The following is a 23,602-nucleotide window of genomic DNA, read 5'->3' as shown; positions in this document are numbered from 1 at the left end:
CAGCCGTCTTTAACTATTTTATCCATGACCTTCCCTTCATCATTAGCCCAGAAGTGGGATGTTCGCTGAAAACTGCACAATGTTCAGCACCACTCGTAGCATCCTAAATACTGAAGCAGCCCATCGCCTTACGCCCTTACGCAGAAAGACCTAGACAATTTTCAGGCTTGGGCTGATAAGTGGCAGGTAACATTTACACCATGAAAATGCAAGGCAATGACTGTCTCTAACAAGAGACAATCTAACCATCTCCCTTTGAAATTCAATGGTAGAATTATCATTGTAAATGTTATTATCAACATCCTTGAGTTCCACTGAGCATAAACCAAACTGGATTAGCCGTATAAATAATGTGGCTACAGTAGGTCAGAGACTGGGAATTCTGTGGTGAATAATTCATTTCCTGATTCCCAAAGCCTGTCCTGAATTAACAAGATACAAGACAAGAGTGTATTGGTATACTCCACCTTTGCTTGGATGATTGTAGTCCCAACTACATTCAAGAATCATAGAATCCCTACAATGTAGAGGAGGCCAATCAGCCCATCAAGCCTGCACTGACAAAACTCCTACCCAGGCCCTAATTCCTAAACCCCACGTATTTACCCTGCTAGTCCCCCGATACAAAGGGGCAATTTAGCATGGCCAATCAACCTAACTCACACATCTTTGGACTGTGAGAGCAAACCAGAGCATAAGTAGGAAACCCATGCAGACATGGGGAGAATTTGCAAACTCCACACAGACTGTCACCCAAGGCTGGAATTGAACCTGGGTCCCTGGTGTTTTGAGGCGGCAGTGCTGACCACTGTGCTACTGTGCTGCTCCTTCGCATCATCCATGACAAAGCATCCCGCTTAACTGTGACCCAATCCATCACTTTTCATATCAAGTGAAAGAATTTTTTTAAGAAAATCAACATTAAAGCTGTTGACCAAACTACAAATGCAAATGCCAAACACACATACTAACAAACAACCCAATCCGGCAATATCATTCTCCTTTTGTTCTGGTCTGTTATCTTTGGCACCCACCAATATTACAGCAAACATGCTCACTCCCCAGTTTACATCTAACCACAACATAAAGGTGTTAACAACAATGACTTGCATTTAAATAGCACTATTAACATAGTAAAGCCTTTTACAGGAATTGTTTTACAGGAATGTTATGAAATGAAGTTTGACATATAACCACAAAAGATGATGCCATGACAGGTAGACAGAGGTTGATCTATAAGGTAGGATTCAAAGAGCATCTTAAAGAAGGCAGGAAAAGAAACAGATAGATTTAGGGAGGGGTCTCCAGCACTTGGGGTCTAGACAACTGAAAGCACAACTGCCACAAAGGCGAAACAATGAAAATCAGGGGTGCAAATGAGACCAGAATTGGATAAGTGTCAAGATCTCAGAGGGTTGTCAATAAATAAATGTACTTATATTCATTGGTCCTCTACCATAAATAGTTTCCAGGATAATCATCACGAACCTTACCATCCCAATTCAATTTTGAACAAAAACCAATGACCACAAGGATTGAAAAAAATAAATGGTGCAATGTAGAGCTTTCAAGATAGCAGTTATTCAAAACATTATAAATCAGGGACAGATGCATCATGACTTCTCAACCAGCTGTTTATATTAGTGTCATCATTCAAAAATCATTTTTCAAAAATTAAGTTCACCGAATGCCTACTGATCAGAAACTCTCATGCTATATTTCACATTAATTATCATTTCCCTCTGTTAATATATTAACTGTTGGTCTGAAACTAATTCATTTAGAATTTTACACCCTGCTGGCTCATTGCTTTTAAACAATGATGTATTTTAGAAATGCAAAATATATCTTTTGAAAAGGTTGAACAAGAAGAAGAAACTTGGCATCAGCAAAATAGTGAAGCAGATTTGGGATGAGGGATGTCAAAAACTGATAATTGGTTCATTATTATTGGTTTCCATGAAGATCTGGAGCAGGGTAATGGGTTCTCCAATACTGAGATCAAATAGAACATAGAACATAGAACATAGAACACTACAGCACAAACAGGCCCTTCGGCCCACAAGTTGCGCCGACCACATCACCTACCAACCTACAGACCTATCTATAACCCTCAATCTCATTAAACCCCATATACTCATCCAGAAGTCTTTTAAAAGACCCCAGCGAGTTCGCCTCCACCACCACTGACGGCAGCCGATTCCATTCACTCACCACCCTCTGAGTGAAAAACTTACCCCTAACATCACTTCTGAACCTCCCTCCCCGCACCTTAAATCTGTGTCCTCTCGTAGCGACCATTTCAAACCGGGGAAATAGCCTCTGAGAGTCCACCCTATCTATTCCTCTCAACATTTTGTAAACTTCTATCAGGTCGCCTCTCAACCTTCGTCTCTCCAGGGAAAAGAGTCCCAGCTCCCTCAACCTAACTTCATAAGGCATGCCTCCCAGTCCAGGCAACATCCTTGTAAATCTCCTCTGCACCCTTTCAATAGCTTCTACATCTTTCCTATAGTGAGGCGACCAGAACTGCGCACAGTACTCCAAATGAGGCCTGACAAGGGTCTTATAAAGTTCCAGCATTACCTCCCGACTCCTAAACTCAATCCCTCGATTAATGAAGGCCAGTACACCATACGCCTTCTTGACCACCTCCTCCACCTGCGAGGCCGATTTAAGAGTCCTGTGGACCCGGACCCCAAGATCCTTCTGCTCCTCAACACTACTCAGACTTCTGCCCTTAATAGTGTACTCGTTCATCCCGTTGGTTCTGCCAAAATGGACGACAACACATTTATCCGCGTTGAAGTCCATCTGCCACTTCTCCGCCCAGTCCTGCATCCTATCTATGTCCTGCTGCAACTTTTGCCATCCTTCCAGATCATCCACAACACCACCGACCTTCGTGTCATCAGCGAACTTACTTACCCATCCCTCCACTTCCTCATCCAGGTCATTTATGAAAATGACAAACAACAAGGGTCCCAGAACAGATCCTTGAGGCACTCCGCTGGTGACTGACCTCCATTCAGAAAAAGCCCCATCCACAACCACTCTCTGCCTTCTGCAGGCAAGCCAGTTCTGGATCCACAAGGCCAAAGGCCCTTGGATCCCATGCCCTCTCACCTTCTCAAGAAGTCTTGCATGGGGGACCTTATCAAACGCCTTGCTGAAGTCCATGTACACTACGTCCACGGCACTTCCTTCGTCAATGTGTTCAGTCACATTATCGAAGAACTCAACTAGGCTTGTAAGGCACGACCTGCCCTTGACAAATCCATGCTGACTATTCCAGGGGTTCCAACCCCACATTGTCATCCTGCAATGATTTTCCTTCAATTCACTAGTGTTCAGATTGTGCACTTGCCATCCAAATAACACAGACTCTTAGTAACTTTTGAAACTTTTAAAATAAAAATGACCGTAAGTGTTGGACTATGTTCACGAGGGGCTATCCCTCCACAGAGCTACTTGTGGCCACAACTGTGGCCAGATAGACGGGGAGTCTCTGAAAGCTTGTCTGGACAGCTGGAGAATTCTGGCCATAGTTTCTCTTTGTAGATGCTGACTGACCTAACTATGCGAGCAATTTTTGTTTCCATTCAATGAAATAAAAACTTATTTAAGAAATATTTTTCTCTAAAGTCTTCCACTGTAGCTTTTGAGTTCTTTAAATCCAGTTCCATCTTTTCGGTAAAACATTGGATGCCTGTCTATTGGAGATTTGATGAAGTTTGGGTGGAATTGAGATAGTGGTGTGGTGGGTGATGATGGGAGGGAGCTCATTGGGGCAGTTTGCAACAAAGATGGGGGGCAGGGGGGATGAGTCTCAGCACGTGCCCCCTTCCTTATAGGATCTTCAATTACAAATCAGGCAGTAAGTGCCTTTGAGTGGGTCCCCTGCTTACAAGCAAACATGATGTGGGTATGCCGGCGTTGGACTGGCGTAAACACAGTAAAAAGTCTGACAACACCAGGTTTTAGTCCAACCTATTTATTTGATACTATACTCACAAGCTTTCGAGGGACACCCTCTTCGACGAAGAGGGTGTCCCTCGAAAGCTTGTGAGTATATTATCAAATAAATAGGTTGGACTAAAACCTGGTGTTGTCAGACTTTTTACTGTGTACAAGCAAACATACAAGGTTTGCTCATCTTGCTCCCCATATGGCATGCCCCCCACCTGCCTCTGGCTTAAAGCAGCTGTGAGATGAGATGCTTAAGTGGCCATTAATTGCCTTTGTAATTGGCGCAGAGCCAGAAGGTCATCCATTGGCCTTTCAGTCACAGACTTGATCAGAATGGAGGAGGGAATGTGGTGGACACCCCACCTGCCAATCTCACGCCAATTAATGCTTCCCCACCACAAAACTCACCATGGGGGAGGGCACTGGATGCTGCCTAGTGGTGAAAAGTCAGGCAGATAAAAAGTAGATGGGGATCCTGCAGAACTAAGAACTCTCCCACTTTCGATCCTAAACCAAAATTGAGCCATATATAACCAAAGAGTCCAGCCTCAAATGCTCTTACCATTTATAAAAATTCTCAGCATCATTGTTACCAACCTCAGAAACAGCATGAGAAACAAGTTCTACTTCTGTCTAATTAAATTCACAAAGAAAAGATCAATGATTAATTAATTGGGACTGCCAAAGTCAGGAACTCTTGGTTCCATGCTAAGCTTCAGAAACTCCTCCTGCCACCTAAAACTGCTGCCAAAAATACAGTTCATGAACTTTTATGAATGTGACTGATGGCTCCCTTTCAAGTAAAGTGTTTGCAGCTTAGAACAATGCTGCTCCAGCGTAAGGAATGCCTCTCACTACACAACTAGCTCAAATAACTATAATGTCACATTTCCTTGAGCTGTCCCTGACATGCAATATCAACATAGTGAGCAAAGTCCCATTATTTCCTTTTCTGATTAAAAAATATCCCCAGGATTTCCCAATAAGTACTAGGTTGCTGCCCTAAGCGATTATTGCTACGACGGGGAAACTTCAACCGTTACCAGTGCCAGGCTGCAGACAATTCATCCCAATCTTGTCCCCAGTTGCTAATATGTTCCAGCAGGATTAAAAATATGTACATGAACATCTGTTGTCTAGAAGCATTTCAGAATTCATTAGGGAAATGATTGGAAGGAACTCTACGTCAACTATAGTCTGTTACTAGGTGCAGACAGCTTATTAAGAACTAAGAACATAACAAAAGAAATAAGAACAGGAATAAGCCATTTGACTCAGTTAGACTATTCTATCATTCAATATAACTGTGGCTGATCATCTACCTTAATGCCACGTTTCTGCACGATCCCCATATTCCTTAATTTCCTATTCGAAACCTCTAAAAACCTTCAAAATAAATTTTAAAAACTTTTATTGACCGTGATCTTGACTATAACTGAGCATTGCCAACCCTCTGGGGTACTGAATTCCAAAGATTTATGATTCTTGGAGGAAAACTCTCATTTCAGTTCTAAATAGCCAACTGTGACCCCAGTTCTAGACTCTGCAGCCAGAGCATCTACCCTATCGAGCCCCTTTTGAATTTTATGCTTCACTGAGATCACCTCTTATTCTTCTAAATTCTGAGAAATATAAGTTTTGGCTATGCAACTTCCTCCCTTGGACAATTCCCTCATCCCAGAAATCCAGCCAGTTCACCTTCATTACTTTCTACCCAAGGCAAGTATATCCTTCCTTCGCTATGGAGATCAAAATTATGCGCAGTATTCCAGGTTTGCTCTCACCAAGGCACTATATAATTGTGGTAAGATTTTTCCACTGTATAATAAGGGCTAACATAACAGGCAGGATTTTCCAGCCATGCTCGTCCTAGAACTGGAAAATCCTGCTCGAGATCAATGGATCTCTGCATAGTGGTGGGCGGGATGGGAACATTCTCCCCAACATATGCTTTACTAATGGCTTACTCTACCTGCATGTTGATTTTCAGTGATTCATTGTACAAGGACACACAGGGTCTCTCAGAAAACCAACATTTCCTAGTCACTCATCAGTTTAAAAAAATCTGCTTTCCTTTTTCTCCTTCCAAAATAGATAAATTCACAGTTCCACACATTTTATTCCATTTGTCACAGTTCTGCCCACTGACTTAATCTTTCTATATTCTTTTGCCGCCTCATTGCACCTTCTTTACAACTTTCACACCAAGTATTTTATTGTCAGAAATTGGTCTCCTCATATAAGTCATTGATAAAGAATGTAAATAGCTGAGGCCAAAGCAGAAATTCTTATGGTGCCTAATAATTATCACCTGCCAACCAGAAAATGATCCATTTATTCCTACTCTTAGTTTCTACGTAGTAACCAAACCTTGGTCCATTCCTATATACGACCCTTAATCCCATGAGTCCTAATTTAGTGTAATCACCCTTGTGATTTGCTTATGTACAAAATATTATGTCCATCTGCAAATAGAACTGCATTCTGGACTTCCTGGATTCCACTGTGATCTAGGGCAAATAGGTCTGCAGTAAATGTTTGTAGCTAGAGGAGTTTCAGCTCAGTGTCATTGAGCTGAAGGCTGAGCTGCAGACACTGCGACACATCAGGAAGGGGTAAGTTACCAAGACACTTTGTACCAGGAGGTGGTCACACCTCTTAGCATACGGTCTTCTGATTTGGTCAGCGGTCAGGGACAGGAAGGTATGACTGTAAGTGAGGCAGCTAAAGGGGCCAGAGGGTAGAAATATGGAGTCTCAGGGCCCGATTTTGCCATTTTCATTCTAAGTGCTGAATCTGGGCGCAATTCAGATCTGACTTGGATATCTGCTTTCAGGCGCCCCCATACATGCTTAGCTTGAAAAAAAAATCACAAGTCTGAATCGCTCTATGGGAGGGGCTTATCGTGCCTGAAATGATTGGAGCTCTAAATTGCGCATGTGCAGTTAGAAAAAAATTTGAAAAAGTGTGCCCCTGTCATATCGCTCCCAGGCCGCAAAAAGCAGATAAAGCGGCCTGGGAACGATGTTCCCCACAGATATCACCCCACCCCTACAACATAACTGTCCCCCTTATCCACCCAGCCCTCCCCGCTACCCAGACCGATCGTGATTCCTGCCCCCTTCCCCCATATCGATCGCACGCAAAATGGCAACGGACACCCCTGCCACCCCCCAGAGACTCATTTGGCCTCCCCCAACCACCAGTGAACGTTCGGGCCTCCCCCTCTAAGTAGAGATCCCGTCTCCCTCCTCCCCCCCGAAACTAGAGAACAATCTGGCCTCCCTCCCCCATCACCCCCTGAGAATGATCTGGCCTCTGATTCCTCCCCCTCACCAGAGGTACATCGTCTTCCCTTCCCACCCCCTTATCAGAGATTGATCTGGCCTGCTTCCCTCGCTCCCCCCCCACCCCCCACTACCACCAGAGATACATCTGACCCACCTCCTCCTGCCCCCCACCAGACAACAATCGGGCCTTTCTCCTCCCTCACCCCATTCACCAGAGAATGATCTAGCCCCGCATCCCCGCACCACCACCGATCTGAGTCAGAGAGCTGTTGGAAGCACTGAACTTAGCTCTTCAGTAGCTGGAGCAACCAAAACAGACTTTTTGCCGAGCATGTCTGCTTTGCACCGAATCTGGACGCGCAAATGTGATGGTAAAGGAAGAAGTGCTGATGAAATGCATGCAAATATATTTAAATTACCATTGCGCCCATTTCGGGTGTGAATTGGATCGTGGTCATTACCGGGCCTCGGTAAAGTGGCCATTTGCGTGGACGCAGTCGCGGATTGCATTAATGGCCTCACGCCTGACTTTACCTCGTTTTTGTGCCTATTTTGCAATAGTAAGATTGGGCCCTCGGTCTCTGCCATTGTCTTAACAGGTCTGAGGTCCTTTCAGCTTGTTTGCATGAGAGTGGTAGGCTGGTTCAACTAATTGACCATAGCACTTTGGTACAAGAAGCCATTCAAGTGGAGGGGGAACAAAAAGTAGTAGGGGACAGTTTACCAAGGGGGATTGACACAGTTCTTTGCAGCCAAGAGTGAGCATACAGATGGTTGTGTTACTGTCTGGCTCCAAGATTAGAACATCTGCTCAAACTTAGGGAGGAACTTATAGTGGGAGGGGGAGGATCTAGTCATCGTGGTCCATCTAGATACCAACAACAAAGGCAGGACAATGAAGGAGGTTCTACATTCTCAGTATGTGACGCTAGGCACCACAGTAAGAAGCAGAACCTCAGAGGTAATGATCTCTGGTACATTATCTGAGCCACGTCCAAATTAGCATAGGGAAAAGAAGATTAGAGAAATTAATTTGTGGCTCAAAAACTGGTATGGAAAAAGTGGATTCTGGTTCATGGGCACTGGCACTAGTACTAGTGAAACTGGGGGTTATAGTGTGGGTGGTCTTCACTTGAATCATGCTGGAGTTAATGTTAGCACCATAAAACTAACAAACTGATACAGTACAGAATGGTGCCATTCAGCCCATCTTGTCCACGCTAACCCAAAGACACCTAGGTGCCCCTTCTATTCCCATCGTTCTGCATGCAGTCTATAGCCCTGCAGTTTACAGCACTTAAGGTACAGATCCAGGTACTTTTCAAAAGAGTTTTGAGTCTTCGCCTCCACTTCCAACTCAGGCAGCGAATTCCGGACACTCACCACCCTCTGCGTGGTTTTGTCTCATGTACCCTCTAATCCTTCTGCCACTTAGCTTAAATCTACGATCCGTGGTTTTTGAAATGTCTACTGAGGGAAACAAGTTCCTCCTGTCTACTCGATCTCTACCCCTCACAATTTTGTATACCTCAATCTTGTCACCCCTCAGCCTCTCTGTTCCAAGGAAAACAACCCCAACCTCTGTATGTAGCTACAATTCTCGAGCCCTGGCAAGATTTGAGTAAATCTTCTCTCTATCCTCTCCAGAGCAATTATTTCCTTCCAGTCATGTGGTGACCAGAATTGCATACAATACTTCAGTTGTGGCCTCACTAGGGTCTTTTACAGTTCCATCATTACATCCCTACTTTTGTATTCTATTACAGTGCCAATGAAGGAGAGCGATCCATATGCCTGCTTTATAACCTTATCTACCTGTGATGCTACCTTTACGTACCTGTGCGTTTGAACGCCAAGATCACTTCATCCACCCCTCTCAGTATAATCTTGTTTATTGTATATTTCCTTTTAACGTTTAACTCTTTAAATGCATTACCTAACACTTATCAGAATTGGTTTTCATCTGTCTCTTTCCTGCTAGGCCAGCAACCCATTTATATCATTTTGGAGTTTACAGCTATCCCCTACACTATTCACATGGTCAATTTTTGTGTCATCTGCAAATTCCCCAATCATGCCCCCTACATTCAAGTGCAAATTGTTAATATATAAAACAAACCACAGGAGTCTCAACATCAAGCCCTGCGGAACACTACTTGAACAGCTTTCCACTTGCAAGGGCAACACCATTGATCATTACCCTTTGTTTTCTGTTACGAAGCCACCTTTGGATACAATTTGCCACATTACCATGTATCCCATGTGCTTTAATGGTTTTAAACAGTCTGCCAATGTGGAACCTTGTCAAATATCTTACTAAAATCCATGTTGACAACATTGTCTGCACTACCCTCATCCATCTTCCTTGTCACTTCCTCAAAGAATTCAATCAATCTAGATAGGCTGGGCGAATGGGCCAGGAAATGGCAAATGGAATTTAATGTTGGCAAGTGCGAGGTGGTCCACTTTGGTAGGAATAATGGTAGGAAGGATTATTACTTACGTGGAGAAAAACTGCAGCAGGCGACGGTGCAGAGGGACCTCGGGGTCCTTGTGCATGAGTTGCAAAAACCCAGCCTGCAGGTGCATCAGGTGGTCAGGAAGGCGAATGGGATGCTGGCCTTCATCGCGAGGGGGATTGAATATAAAAGTAGGGAGGTCTTGCTGCGGCTGTATAGGGCATTGGTGAGGCCGCAGCTGGAGTACTGTGTGCAGTTTTGGGCGCCGTACTTATGCAAGGATATTTTGGCCTTGGAGGGAGTGCAGAGGAGGTTTACTAGGCTGATGCCAGAGTTGAGGGGGTTGAGCTATGAGGAGAGGCTGAATAAATTAGGCTTGTACTCGTTAGAGTTTAGAAGAATGAGGGGAGATCTCATTGAGACGTATAAGATGATGAATGGGATGGATAGGATAGAGGTGGAGAGACTCTTCCCACTCAGAAAGGATAGTAGGACTAGGGGACACAGCCTCAAGATAAAGGGGGGGGGGGCGGTTTAGAACGGAGTTGAGGAGGAACTTCTTCACTCAAAGGGTGGTGAATCTCTGGAATTCTCTGCCCGTTGAAGTGGTGGAGGCTACCTCGCTAAATATTTTTAAGACGCGGGTTGATGGGTTTTTGATAAGAGAGGGGATTAAGGGTTATGGGGAGAGAGCAGGAATGTGGAACTGAGCCACGACAGATCAGCCATGATCTTACTGAATGGCAGGGCAGGCTCGAAGGGCTAGTTGGCCTACTCCTGCTCCTATTTCTTATGTTCTTATGTTCTTAAATTTATGAAATGTGACCTTCCTTTAACAAAGCCACGCTTTCTCTGACTAACCCACGCCTTTCTAAGTTTATCCAATCTCTCAGGATTGATTCTAACAATATTCCCATCATTGAAGTAAGACTAACTGGCCTATAATTGTTTGGCATTTCCTTTGTACTCTTTTTAAACAACTAAACCACATTTGCATTCCTCCAGTCCTATGGCACCTCCCCTGTGTCTAGTGAAGATAGGAAATTAATCCTCATAGCATATGCTATTTCCTCCTTAACTTCCTTCAACATCCTAGGGAACAATCCATCTGGCCCTGGCGACTTGTCCATTTTCAAGGATTCAAAGGAATGCTTCTAAAATTTCCTCTCTCATTACGATTTATTTTATCCAATATTTCACACTGCTTGGGCGGGATTCTCCAGTCGCACTTGCCTATAAACTGGAGATTCCCACCAAACTCCAATGGACCTTTACATGATTCACAACTCCCCACCAACCCCCCACCCCGCCCACTAGAATTCCAGTGGCAGGCAGGATGGGACAATTCTGGCCCTCCTCTTGGATTACTACATCTACATCATTCCTTTCCTTTGTGGGTACGGAGGCAAAACAAAATTTAAAACTCTTCCCATATCCTCTGCAACTTCACACAAGTTCCCTTCTTCATCTGTGATAGATCCCACTTTTTCCTTAACTATCCTTTTGCTCTTTATATACTGGTAAAACATTTTTAGTTTTCCTTAATTTTGCTTGCTAATATTTTTCATGCCTTCTCTTTCTTCTTTTTTTCACTTTTTGGACTTTTAAATACGCCTTTAGGCTACCTGCAGTGTTGAGTCTTTTGTGATTATCATAAGTTATCTTTTTCTGTTTAATCTTCCCCTGCATTTTTCTCGTGAGCTACATTGCTAGGGAAGTAAAGAGGATTTTAAATTAAATACTGTGGGCAAGGGATCAAATCTGGGGAGATGTGGTAGATCAAAGAATACAAACAAGGCAAGAGAGAAAAGTATTAATAAGGAAAATGATAAACAGAATGTGACAGGAAGGAACAGAGTGTACAAACTTAAGAGTGAATCAACAATCAAGGCTACAAAAATAATAAAAAAACTAAGCGAAAGGCTTTGTATCTGAATGCACTTAAAAGCAAAACAGATGAACTGATAGCACAAATAGAAAAAAAATGTATGACCTAATAGCCATTACAGAGACATGACTGCAGGGAATTGAATATTGAAGAGTAAATAACATGTAGGAATGACAGGGAGCAATAAAAGATGGATGGATGGGCCAGTTAATTAATGATGGCATTAGCACATTAGAGCAAGATTATGTATGTTCAGGAAACCGGGATGCAGAAGCCATTTGGGTAGAAATTATAAAGGCAGAAAGCCATTTGGGCAAGTGTTGGACAGGCCCTCTAACAGTAAACACACAGTAGGACAGAGTATTAAGGAAGATATAATGAGAGCTTGTCAAAAAGATACGATTATAATGTACATTAGACTAGAAAAATCAGACAGGCAAAGGTAACATAGATGAAAAGTTCCTGGAATGTTTATGGGGTAGTTTTTTAGAACAGTATGTTCTGGAGTTAAACAAATAGCAGTCTACACTATACCTAGTTTTGCACAAGATAGGATTAATTGATGATCTCAATGAAGGTGTTCCTAGGTAACAGCAATCATAATGTGATTGAATTTTACATTTGGTTTTAGGGAGAGAAGTGGGTCCAAGACTCATATTCGAAACATAATAAAGGACTATTATGAGGGCATGAAATTAGAGCTAGCTGAAGTAAACTAGCAAATTAGGTTAAGGGATGACAGGCCAATAGAGATCAGTAGAAGGTATTTAAGGGGACATTTCAGAATACACACAACAGACACATTTCAACAGGAAAGAAAAATTCCAGTGGGAGGACTCACCATCCATGGTTAACTAAAAAAGTTAAAGATTGTATCAAACTTAAGGAAAAAACATACAGTTGTGCAAAGATTGGTGGCAGGTCAAAAGATTGGACAGAATATAAAAAACAGCAAAGAATGACCAAAAGATTGATAAGGACATGAAAATTAGAAGTATGAGAGAAGGCTAGAATAAAAGTTTTGATAGGTCTTTTAAAAATATTAACAAAGTGAGTACTGGTTCTATTAGAAAGTAAGTCAGGGAAATTAATAATGGAAATGGTCATTGACGAGAAACAGAAAGGGAATGGTGACCTTGTTTGGTATTTAATACAGACCTTCAAACAGTGGGGAGGAAGTGGAATAGAATATTTGTTGGCAGTTTATGGAAACCTGAAGGACAAATAGAGTTGTGATAGTTGGGGACTTCATTTACCTTAAGGTAGACCGGGAGATCTTGAGTCTGGCGGGAAACTGCAGACTGCAAGTGTGGGCTCAAGATTTTGCCTGGAATTTGTTTATAATCTATCTAATAGAGTTTTTCTACCCCAAGGAGATCACATAATGGTACATCATGGAAAAGTAGCCACATCTCACTTTCAATTATCTTGTATTGGTGGGACTTCCCTGGAATACTGTGTGTAGTTTTGTCTCCTTATTTAAGGAATGATGTACTTGTATTGGAAGCAATTCAGGGAAGAGTCACTAGGCTGATTCCAGGGTGAAGGCGTTGTCTTAAGAGGAAAGGTTGAGCAGGTTGGGTCTACATTCATTGGAATTTAGAAGAATGAGAGATGATCATTTTGAAACATAAGGTTCTGAGGGGATTTGACAGGGTAGACCCTGGGAGGTTGTCTCCTCTTGTGAGTTAATGTAAAACAAAATAAGGAGCCTCCCATTTAAGACAAAAGTGAGGACAAATTTCTTCCCAAAGAGAATCGTTGCACTATGGAATTATCTATTACAGAGGGCAGTGAATATTGGATCACAGAGTATATTCAAGACTAAGTTTGTCAGATTTTTGATTGACAATGGAGTTAAGGGTGATCGCTGACAGGCAGAAAAGTGGAGCTAAGGCCACAATTAGGTCAGCCATGATCTTATCGAATTACACAACAGATAGGCTGAATAGCCTTCTCCTGTTCCTAATTTTAATGATCTTACGGTGGGCAATTTGGAAATTGTTCTTGTCTGAATGCCAAATTATGCAGCTCCACACATTACAAGAGCATGCACAGGGCAAGTTCTTGATTGTCAATTCTACATGTTTATTTACATAGTTTCTTGCATTGAACATAATGGTTCACCAATATTATAACATAAAAAGAATAAAAATAACAGCTTTTTGAACAAGTATGGAGGAATGCTACTTGATGTAAATCTTATCAGACAGAATTAAATGTTTAGTATCAAATCCTGGATTGTACTTTTAGAACAATTTGGAACCTGGATTAATGTGTTAGTACCCCATAACATACTTTAAAAGCCAATGTATTGAAATATTGCAACACAGGTTTATTAGGCTCTTGCATGAAGCAAATGTTTTTAGTAAGGGCGAAACAGCTTCCAAGATTATTTCTGGTAAACAGTCGCGATAGCCAACGTTCCAAGTAAGTCCATATCTGGGAGTTATTTTGTAAATCTGCACACAGACACTAGGCTGAAAGGCTACATGTTGTATTGGAATTATCCTTTGCTACTGATAAAATATAAAATTGTTCTATGGTTCCCTTGTGGAAATTGGCATGATCTTCTGGCTCTTCATGCCTGCAGGATCTTCTGGTTCCATCACTGGTGCACCCCTACCACATGCTTCTGATGGCGTGTGATGGAACCAATGGGAAATCCCATTGACAACAGTTGGACAAGAAGATCCTGCCACCAGCCACTGGCGTGCTACCACCCGTCTCTAAGAAAAACACCACAGGGAGGTCAGAGAATCCCGGCTCTAGTGTCTGTTGTTGCCCATTCAATTTCTAGGATATATGACATGGAGAACTTTATCTACTTTAAAAACAGTTCCTTTTTTTGTGGACAAGAATAACATATCTTTAGCTGTGATTCAGATAGTATCATGAGCCAGCATGGAAGATTATATTTAATCTAGCCCTTTCTTATGTATGTGCCAATTGGGGATGGTTCTTTCCTCAAGATAGCGTGCTTTAGAGGCCAACATACCTGATCAGCAGTTAATATAAATCAGCTGTTGTACCGCTGCTTGCTTTCCTCACTTTATGCAACCAATTGTATTCTGATTGAGGTCAATAGAACATTACAGCGCTGCACAGGCCCTTCAGCCCTCGATTTTGCACCGCCTTGTGAAACCAATTTAAACCTATCTAACCTACACTATTCCAATATCATCCATATGTTTATCCAGTGACAATTAAATGCCCTTAATATTGGCAAATCCAATACTGTTGCAGGCAGGGCATTCCACACTCTTACTACTCTCTGAGTAAAGAACCTACGTCTGACATCTGTCCTATATCTATCACCCTTCAATTTAAAGCTAGCCATTGCGCTAGCCATCTCCATCCTTTGTCAAATCTATAGAAGCCTGACATAGGTTTAATTTGCACAGTAAATTTCCTTTAAATAGAAATCCATGATAAAGTCATTGAGTAATGGTACATCTATCAAATGCAAATATGTAGCAGAACTGTTGGCAAGGTACCCACCAGATGGAATTATTGGTGAAATTAAATCTTGTACTAGATGATGCAGCTCACATCTGGATCAAAATAAAGCACCAGAGATAAAGCCAAACACACTGTCCACCCTATCCAATCCTCTGATCATCTTATATGCCTCTATTAAGCCACCTCCTAACCTTCTAACAAAAACAGCCTCAAGTCCCTCAGCCTTTACTTATAAGACCTTCCCACCTACCAGGCAACATCCTGGTAAATCTCCTCTGCACCCTTTCCAAGCTTCCACATTGTTCCTATAATGTGGCAACCGGAACTGTACGAAAAAACAAAATCAAGTATTAGATCAAGCCCAAGATCACATGCAATGCCTTTTCTTGTCAGCTTGGATTTTGTTGGTCTCTTTCGTGGGGACCATGAATTTGTTTCAATTTGAATTTGAGTTGCTTTTTGGAGCAAACAAGAAAATGGATTAAAGGCTTTCCCTGTCCACCCTATGCATTGGCTTTGTAGCTTTAAGAATGGAGTAACAATTTTATAAAAACATAGGCTGGAATCTTACCTCCATTCATGCTGGCGGGATTTTATGGTCCTGCTGCAGTGAACGGAGATTTGGCTGAGCGCCAAATTCTCCGTCCTGGCTGCAACGAACAGCCAGTAACATTGTGCCATTAACCTTCTAATGACAGCATCTTGCCCACTCCAGTTGCTGATAGGAGCTTTTATTGCTCATGAGCATTGATTTTATCAAGTAACATGAACCTTCTCATCATAATTATTTCCATATTAATTGCCTTGCACAATATTAAATTTCATGACATTCAGATTTGGCATGAAGAAGTATAGGATAGTGGTACTGTCTTTTCACTTTTACAAAAACTAGATGCGATGTGCAGGGGGGGAAGACTTCCTTGTACAATTGTCCAACTGATTCCTCAATGATACCCATTCTGGTCATTAAAATCTTCTGCCGACACAGTGCAGAAATGTGTAAATGCTACAGTTACTTTGTCTAATGCATCATCTAATTCACTGAACTGTTGGGAATTAATTTTCAAATGGAGCATTTAAATAAAATTATTGGGTTTATACCAACTGAATCTGCTAGCACAGTACTTCTGCAGACATCAGGATTTATGAGGACTTAGTGAGAATCACTTTATAGGTTATAATACCATAAGTATCTGGTGGAGCCTTAATTAAACACTACATTTGAATTTTGTAAAATTCCTCGATTCATTTAGAATCTATTTGAAATAGCTGGGTGAGCTTCGATTACTCCCACGATGAAATATGATCATTTTAATGAAAATTAAACATACACATAAAGGATTAATTCATCCCCTTTCTCTCAGGTGTGGAATTTCCAATCCTTTAAACTGGGTCATATGTTATTTTGTTAGGCTGAATGTGCAATTTTTCAAAACTATAGAAGCCTAACATAGGTTTAATTTGCACAGTAAATTTCCTTTAAATAGAAATCCATGATAAAGCCTTAGAGTAATGGTACACCTATCAAATGCAAATATGTAGCAGAACTGTTGGCAAGGTACCCACCAGATGGAATTATTGGTGAAATTAAATCTTGTACTAGATGATGCAGCTCACATCTGGATCAAAATAAAGCACCAGAGATAAAGCCAAACACAGGAGCATGAACTTTCAAGTTACCTGATATAAATATTGTCCGAATGAGCATTTTGCCACAGCGCCAAGTCACGCTAAGCTTTTCTTAGCACGAAATCTTACGATTCAGTCTTGCTGCAGCTGGCTGCACGGCCTGCAATATGTTACTTCTATTATCGCACAAAGTGAAATACTTGTGACCTGAAAATGCTAAATATATAGTTTTGGGGTTTTACAGCTTTTCAACAAAAAAATATTAATGAGTTACAAAGCTACTACTGAAGTGGCATGAAACAAGATGAGCCATATGGTATTAATATGTCTACATACCATGTCAGAGTGCTGGGGGAATACCACGTTTATAGTATAATGAAACAGGAGATGCACTTGCCAGTACGAACACTGACATTTTTCTAATCAGATGGTCATGGGTTCAGATCCAGAGTTACACTAGAACAGATGAATTTCATCGGTACTCCCGCAGCTGATAAATGAAGTACCTAATTGTGCATTTGTTCATTAGGTAGTAAAGTTACACAGTTTTCCAAACTTTTGTTGCCCCAAATTAATCTGGGTGTTTATTGCCTCCACCAGGAAGTCACATGGCTTCAGGTGGGGTGGAGTGTGTATCTATTGTGATAAAACAATTGTGTTTCAGGTTGAATGGACCAGAGGGTCTTCACCTGTCTGCTGATTGAACATTTTTGCTTTTATTCATTCTGTGGATAGGGGTATTGTGAGCTAAGCCAACATCTAGGCTGGAATTTTCCAGCTTTTCACTCCCCATTGCCGCTACAAGTGAGGTTGGAGAATTTGGCATCACAGCCAAATTTCCGCTAAATGAAACAGGAACAGAAAATCCCGCTGGTGTGAATGGCCTGAAATTTCTGCCTCTAGTGTCTGTCCCTACTTGCCTCAAGAAGTGGGTATTAAGTCTTCTTTTGTAAATTGGCGCAGCCTATTGTGGTGAAAGTACTCACACAGTTGTTAGGTAAAAATGTTCAATGATTTAGACTCTGCAACAATGAAAGAACAATGTTGGAGTGATTTATGTCTTGGGGAGAGACTTGGAAGGGACTTTCCCATGTACCTCGTGTTCTTCCAGATGCCAAAGTGGTAGGGTTGGGAGGTGCTTTCGAAGAACTCTTAGTGAATTGTTCTAGTGAATCCTGTCACAGTGGGCTGTAAGTTCAACATGGTCAGCATTGAAAAAATGTTTAGAGCAGGTGCCAATGAGAAATCTTAGAACCTTCTGGAAATAAAGGCCTGGATTTTGTTGCAAGGAGTGGTAGAGAGATCGGAAGTAAGCACAGCATGACTGTCAATGTTTTTTTAATCACAGCCACTGCATTAGCCAAATGGTCCAGGCAAATTTTATTTATTTTACTCAATTAAAATTGATGTATGCCATATGCTAAAATGTCAATTTTTTGGACAGCTGAATTTGAGACACTGTACTGTATTTCCGGGTTTCCCGACAATTAGATCGTGCAATGGGGATGACGACCATGCATAAGTCCATTTCAAACTTCGTACTTAAAGAACAATATGCCTCTCAAGCCGTACATAACCAATTGTCTCTCTCTCTATTGAGTGAAATGCCCATGACCCTTTGTGAACTGTGGCTAATTACTTAATTATTTAAAGGGACACTGCACATGTGAAATTTATTGGAATTTGGAGATGGCAAAGGAACACAAGGAAGTGATAGAACGAAGTGCTTGTGTTCACTTTAGTGGTGCCTTTCTGGTTGTGATACTGGGTGAGTGTGTCCCTGCGAGGCTTTACAATGCTTTCTACTGATAAGAGAAAAAGCCTAGGAATGAAATCAAAAAGGCATGGTTGGAGGTAGCTGAAGTGGGCAGTATCAGAAGTGTGGTGCCACCCTCCTGAATTCAATGTCGGAAAGTGGTTTAATGACCTAAACAGGAAAGCTAAATGCAGGGTCACATTCAGCTAGACCCTGATCATGCCAATACCTCATCCTTCTTCCTTGAACCTACTCCAGCACATCACTTCTGCAAATAGCTTATCTCGCAAATGCATCCATTCTTCTCTATCCATCCACCACTGACATTCACCCTTATCTTTAGGCAATGTCATGCCTCTCCCTGGCAGTCACCCTCAACAAATGCTCTCCAACTATTTGCTCAACACACACTACTATTCTCACTTCATAGCCCTTATCTTTCCTTCCTTGCAGGAGAAAAGAGAGAATACTAAGTGAAGGAAAGGCAGGTATTTGGAACTGGATCTCCAGCCATTTTGCAATTGACAGCTGCAGAAGAGAAGGGACTGGATATCACAAGGTTGGTCATTGGAGATGGAGGCCTCCCAGCTACCCGGTGATAGAACTAAATTGAAGAAAGCTACATCACATACAACACTCACTCATATTGACTTGATGACTTTTTGAGTTCATGATGATGACTTCAAACATTTTAACCATGACAATTCTAATTCACGGCTTTATTCTTCCACAGTGCCTAAATGCATCACACCAGAGGTGGCACAGGAGAACTACAAGTGCAATGTCATGTCCAGGAGTTCCGTTGAATTGGGGACCATGGCTAGGTTTCAGAGTCAGGGCTTGCATTCAGTGCTACTTATGGATATGGCCGCCTGAGCAGTTGGTTGGCGCTTAAAGGCAAAAGCTGCGAGTTGAGCCCAGCCCTGTTAACAGCATGGTCTTCAATGTTTTGCACCTCGTGCACCCCCTCTTTCTGGGGACTTGACTCTAATTGTGTTGGTATAATTGACCACCATTTCCATTCAGGAATGGATGGGCTGCAAGCTCTATGCAAAATCTTGTACCAACTTGGTGTGGAGATCATCTATAGTTTTTGACATTGAACACAGACTTTCTGGCAGGCTTTCCAATGTAACAAGCATTTCCAAGTATATCCATCAACTCTTTGCTGTGTGTCTGGTCCATCAAAGTCTTCAGGTAGTCCTCTGTAGCAACGCTCATGTGCAACCTGAACAAATGGCGAGCATGTGTTATTATTCTTGCCTCCTGCCTGCTTCTTGTGCCCAGTATGTCACTCTGTGCAGATCCTGCCTTTTTGCTAAGCTCTAAGTTTTGCATAGTGTCAATATCTGAGTGTGCAATCAAGTGACATTGTGGCTTCATCATCACTGTCTTCCTGTTCTTTCACCACTGCTTAGGTATTTAAGGTATCTGAAATGAAAAATGAACAAGGATTCAAGCTAGGCGAATAGAGAAGAGAATGTAAGCACTATGTCTGCAGTTCTTAAGTCAGGAGAGAGTTAGGCTTGTGGAGAATGGGATGCGAGAAGGACAAACAGGAATGAGGATTTCATCATTTTCAATGGATTCAATCCTACAAAAGGTTATAGCCTCAACACTGCCCTTTCCCGTAACAGCCAGGATCATCTCCACTGGGGTAAGACAATGTACACGTGCCTCTGCTGGTCTGGTTTGCTCATGCTGCCTCTGTCTGTGCACAATCTTCTTGTGAAAGAGAGAGGGAAGTGTATCAGGGAATGCCATGCAAACTATTTAGGTGATGGAGCAGTCTATGCAAACCATGAGTATGGGTATGAGGTATGCAACAGTGATGAATGTGTGAGGGTGAGGTGAAGTGTACATATGGTACGTGCTGATTAATTATGGATTGTTGGTAGGCTGAGTGATTTGAGCATGTTAAATTGAGCAGCAGCTGAGGCTACTGGAACAGTTGGTAGGAAATTGTACTAAAGATTCATTCAATGACATTGACCCACTTGTGTAAAGCTATTAAACTTCTGCTCCTTGAAATTAAACTCCTGGTATTGACCTCCACTGCTGTCATTCCCACTGCCATCTCATTGTGTGTCTGGAGTCCTCCGTCTCTCTTCATTTCCACCACTTCTGCCAAGATCTCCAAGGCAGCATCCACAAACCAAATGCCTGCTCTTTCCCATGGCCAGTCATCCTTCGTTCTTTCTCAAGTCATATTCAGTTGTTGAACAACTCCAAGCACCTACCCCAGCCACAATGCATCTCTGCTTTAAGAGGTGCAATCCTGGTGCAAGTTACTAAGGAACTGGTCCCTGCTGATACTTGCAGCAATAAGCAGCCCAATTAGCATTGTCTGCATACGTAAATAATTATAATAAGCAGACATCATGGAATTGGTGTGCTGCTTGATTACACTGAAAGAGCACAGGTTAACTGTGAAATGTGATCCTCATGCCCATTTTCAGGGGCTAACCAAATTAACCTTGGGACAATTAGGGCAGCACAATGGTTAGCACTGCTGCCTCACTGCCCAAGGGACTTGGGTTCAATTCCCATCTTGGGTCACTGTCTGTGTGGCGTCTGCACATTCTCCCCATGTCTGATGGGTTTCCTCCAGGTGCTTTGGTTTCCTCCCACAGTCCAGAAAGATGTGCTGGTTAGGCGGATCGGCTACGCTAAATTCTCCCTCAGCATACCCGATCAAGTGCCTGAGTATGGTGACCAGGGGATTTTCACAGTAACTTCATTGCAGTGTTAATATAAGCCTACTTGTGACACTAATAATTAAACTTTAAACCTTAGAAATTCATGCTTGGGAAAAGTAAGACGAAAGAAGGGCAGAATATCATAAGATATTTTAACTTTCATTTAATAAATAAAAAATCAAAGGGAATGAAACCCAATGAAAAAGTTTAGGTTTTGGAGGATTTTTAAATGCACAGCCTTTTAGTGAAAATGAAACAGGCACACACATAATAGTCAAATGTCAAACCCATAAGGCATGGAATGACATGCTTTGTTAAACCCTGCTCTGTCTCTGATGTAGAGCTTCTGGTTTGATTTTTCACTGAGCATCTTTGTTGAAGATGTAGTCAGTTAGATAAGTGGTCAGGCTATAAATCAAGATTACTTGGTGAAGCATGGGCTGTGTTGAGAAGGGGTTGTGCTTTATATTTCAATCTGAACAATATAAAGTTAATTGCTGGTTGAATTGAAGACAAGGCTGAGGTTCAGATTGTGATCTCTTGTGCACTCTCTCCCTGGAAGTGTGTAAGCTGGCAAACTTGGAGCTGCTGACTTCCAGGTGGGCAGGGTGCCCATTTGGAAACAGGCAGTGGATGCCCTGTATATGCAAATTGGGGTCAGAATGCTGGTTTATGGGAATCCAACCGATATTGGACATAACTAATGCTATGCACATTCCGTCCAATTATTCTGGGTCTTCAGTGACCTAACCTGGGGTCTTAAAAAGGAATCCCTGAAGTTCACCAACAAAAATAGTACCAACTTTCTCTTACATTTCAATTTCTGTAGTGTCAGGAGGAATATTTGCACAAGATTCTCCGCATGGGAGTGAAGGAGCAATGTTGGGACTTCCACCCAGTCATCTGACTCCATTCTGATCCCTGGATCAAGAATCACTGCTCCAGCAGGAAAATGTTGCAATTGAAAATTAACTGGCTATGCTCTGCATCATATATTGGCAAAACAGAGCTAGGCACCCCTCAAAGAAACATGGTAAAGCAGAGAAGTTAAATGAGTGACTTTTGACAATGAAAGGAGGTGGAAGCAGAAGGAACCAGCATAGTAAAAAGCGAAAGAGTTGAATTACACAGTTACAGGCACCTAAGATGGGGACAAGAACAGAGAAATAAGGAAGGCGAATTAAGACAAATATCATGGCACTGTGGAAAAGGGAGACACTCGCTCTGAGAACAGGTATGTGTTAAGTGTGGGAGGATTCTATAACTACCCGTTAGATAATCTGTTTTAAAGCATGAGTAGGTATTGTGAATGGCATGTCTCCTTTTGACATTTGAGACAGAGTAAAACAGAATGAGTAGAAATTTTCTGAAAAGGGAGGGAAAGCCGCCAGCTATGGTTAACACCTGAAACTCTAGACTGCATTTTCTCTGCCTCCAGGGGACTTTCCTGGGGCAGGCTGGGAACCAGGTTGGCCATTTAGTCCAAATAAGATTCCACCTGAGTTGGTATTTTACCAAATTAGAGTAGCTCCTCCATGCTGCACCTCTGGCCCAAATTAGGTGGCCTTTCAGCGGCAGGTCATGGATCTAATAGAACCAGAGGTTGGATGCCCAAATGGCAAGGGCTGCAGGAATAAAAGGCTACAGCTCCATCTGTGAACATGCTTATGGAAGCATTTCACCTCCAACCTGATAGCCGTATCAGCTTGGGGCCTTCTAGTTTATAACATGTGTTGCACTGACTGAGAGAGAAAGATGATAAAAGAGACAGAAGAGAGAGTCAAGGAGACAGACAGGTGTGCTAGAATATGTTATAGCGACAATGAGAAAAAACACCAAGGGAGAAGACAGAGACCATTCGAGTTAATCAAAAATCAAGGAGAGAGAAAAAGTATAACATTTACTTATCAAGCAGTATTAGGTAAAGTAAGGCAACATGAAAAAAAAAGGTGAAATAAAGAAGATTGGCTTATGAGCAGATTTTAAACTACTGAACTCTGATAAATGGAGCAGATGGCATGCGTAAATGCTCTAAAATCTTTCCAGCAATGATTTCCCAGACCTGAAAATTATTTAATGGCAATGCAGATATTTAGCATAATTATTAGCAAAACACATCTGCATGACAGTCAGGTAATAACAGCAGTGGGGAAAAGCCCTAATATTTAAGGGAACATTTTAGCGAGTGGCATCAAATGTGATTACGTTTTCAGCGAGATAAAAAGCTTTAAGATGTAACTTCCAAATCTTATTATTGCTAAGTAACAAAATTCTGTTTTTAAAATATTTACTTAAAAAGATTATCCATGGAAATTACATGGTGATGTATGATCTAAACCCATACTTCGTGCATGAGCAATACAATTAGTACTACATGAATAATTCAGGAGAAATGAAGAAACTGCAGGTATGTGATGAAGTTAGGTTGCAATTCATCTTTTATTTGCAAT

At 41.9% G+C, this 23,602-nt stretch overlaps 1 protein-coding gene across 5 annotated transcripts in view; it reads right to left on the bottom strand.

Moving 5' to 3' along the window:
* Positions 1-23,602, bottom strand: part of LOC145359568 (protein FAM227B-like) — a 210,687-nt gene that overhangs the window by 113,920 nt on the left and 73,165 nt on the right. The window contains exon 11 of one of the 5 annotated variants that reach the window (XM_080214239.1): positions 19,818-19,884. The exons of the other annotated variants lie outside the window; for them this stretch is intronic. Within the exon in view, the coding sequence (XP_080070365.1) occupies positions 19,868-19,884 (17 nt within the window). The 3' untranslated portion in view covers positions 19,818-19,867. Of the gene's footprint in view, positions 1-19,817; positions 19,885-23,602 lie in introns of those variants that run through there. 5 annotated transcript variants of the gene reach the window in all.

This window comes from Carcharhinus amblyrhynchos, chromosome 28, assembly GCF_965287045.1.
Source record: "Carcharhinus amblyrhynchos chromosome 28, sCarAmb.v2.hapA, whole genome shotgun sequence".
Lineage (NCBI taxonomy): Eukaryota > Metazoa > Chordata > Chondrichthyes > Carcharhiniformes > Carcharhinidae > Carcharhinus > Carcharhinus amblyrhynchos.
Note: the sequence above shows the minus strand (reverse complement) of the source record. Positions and strands in the feature narration are given on the sequence as shown.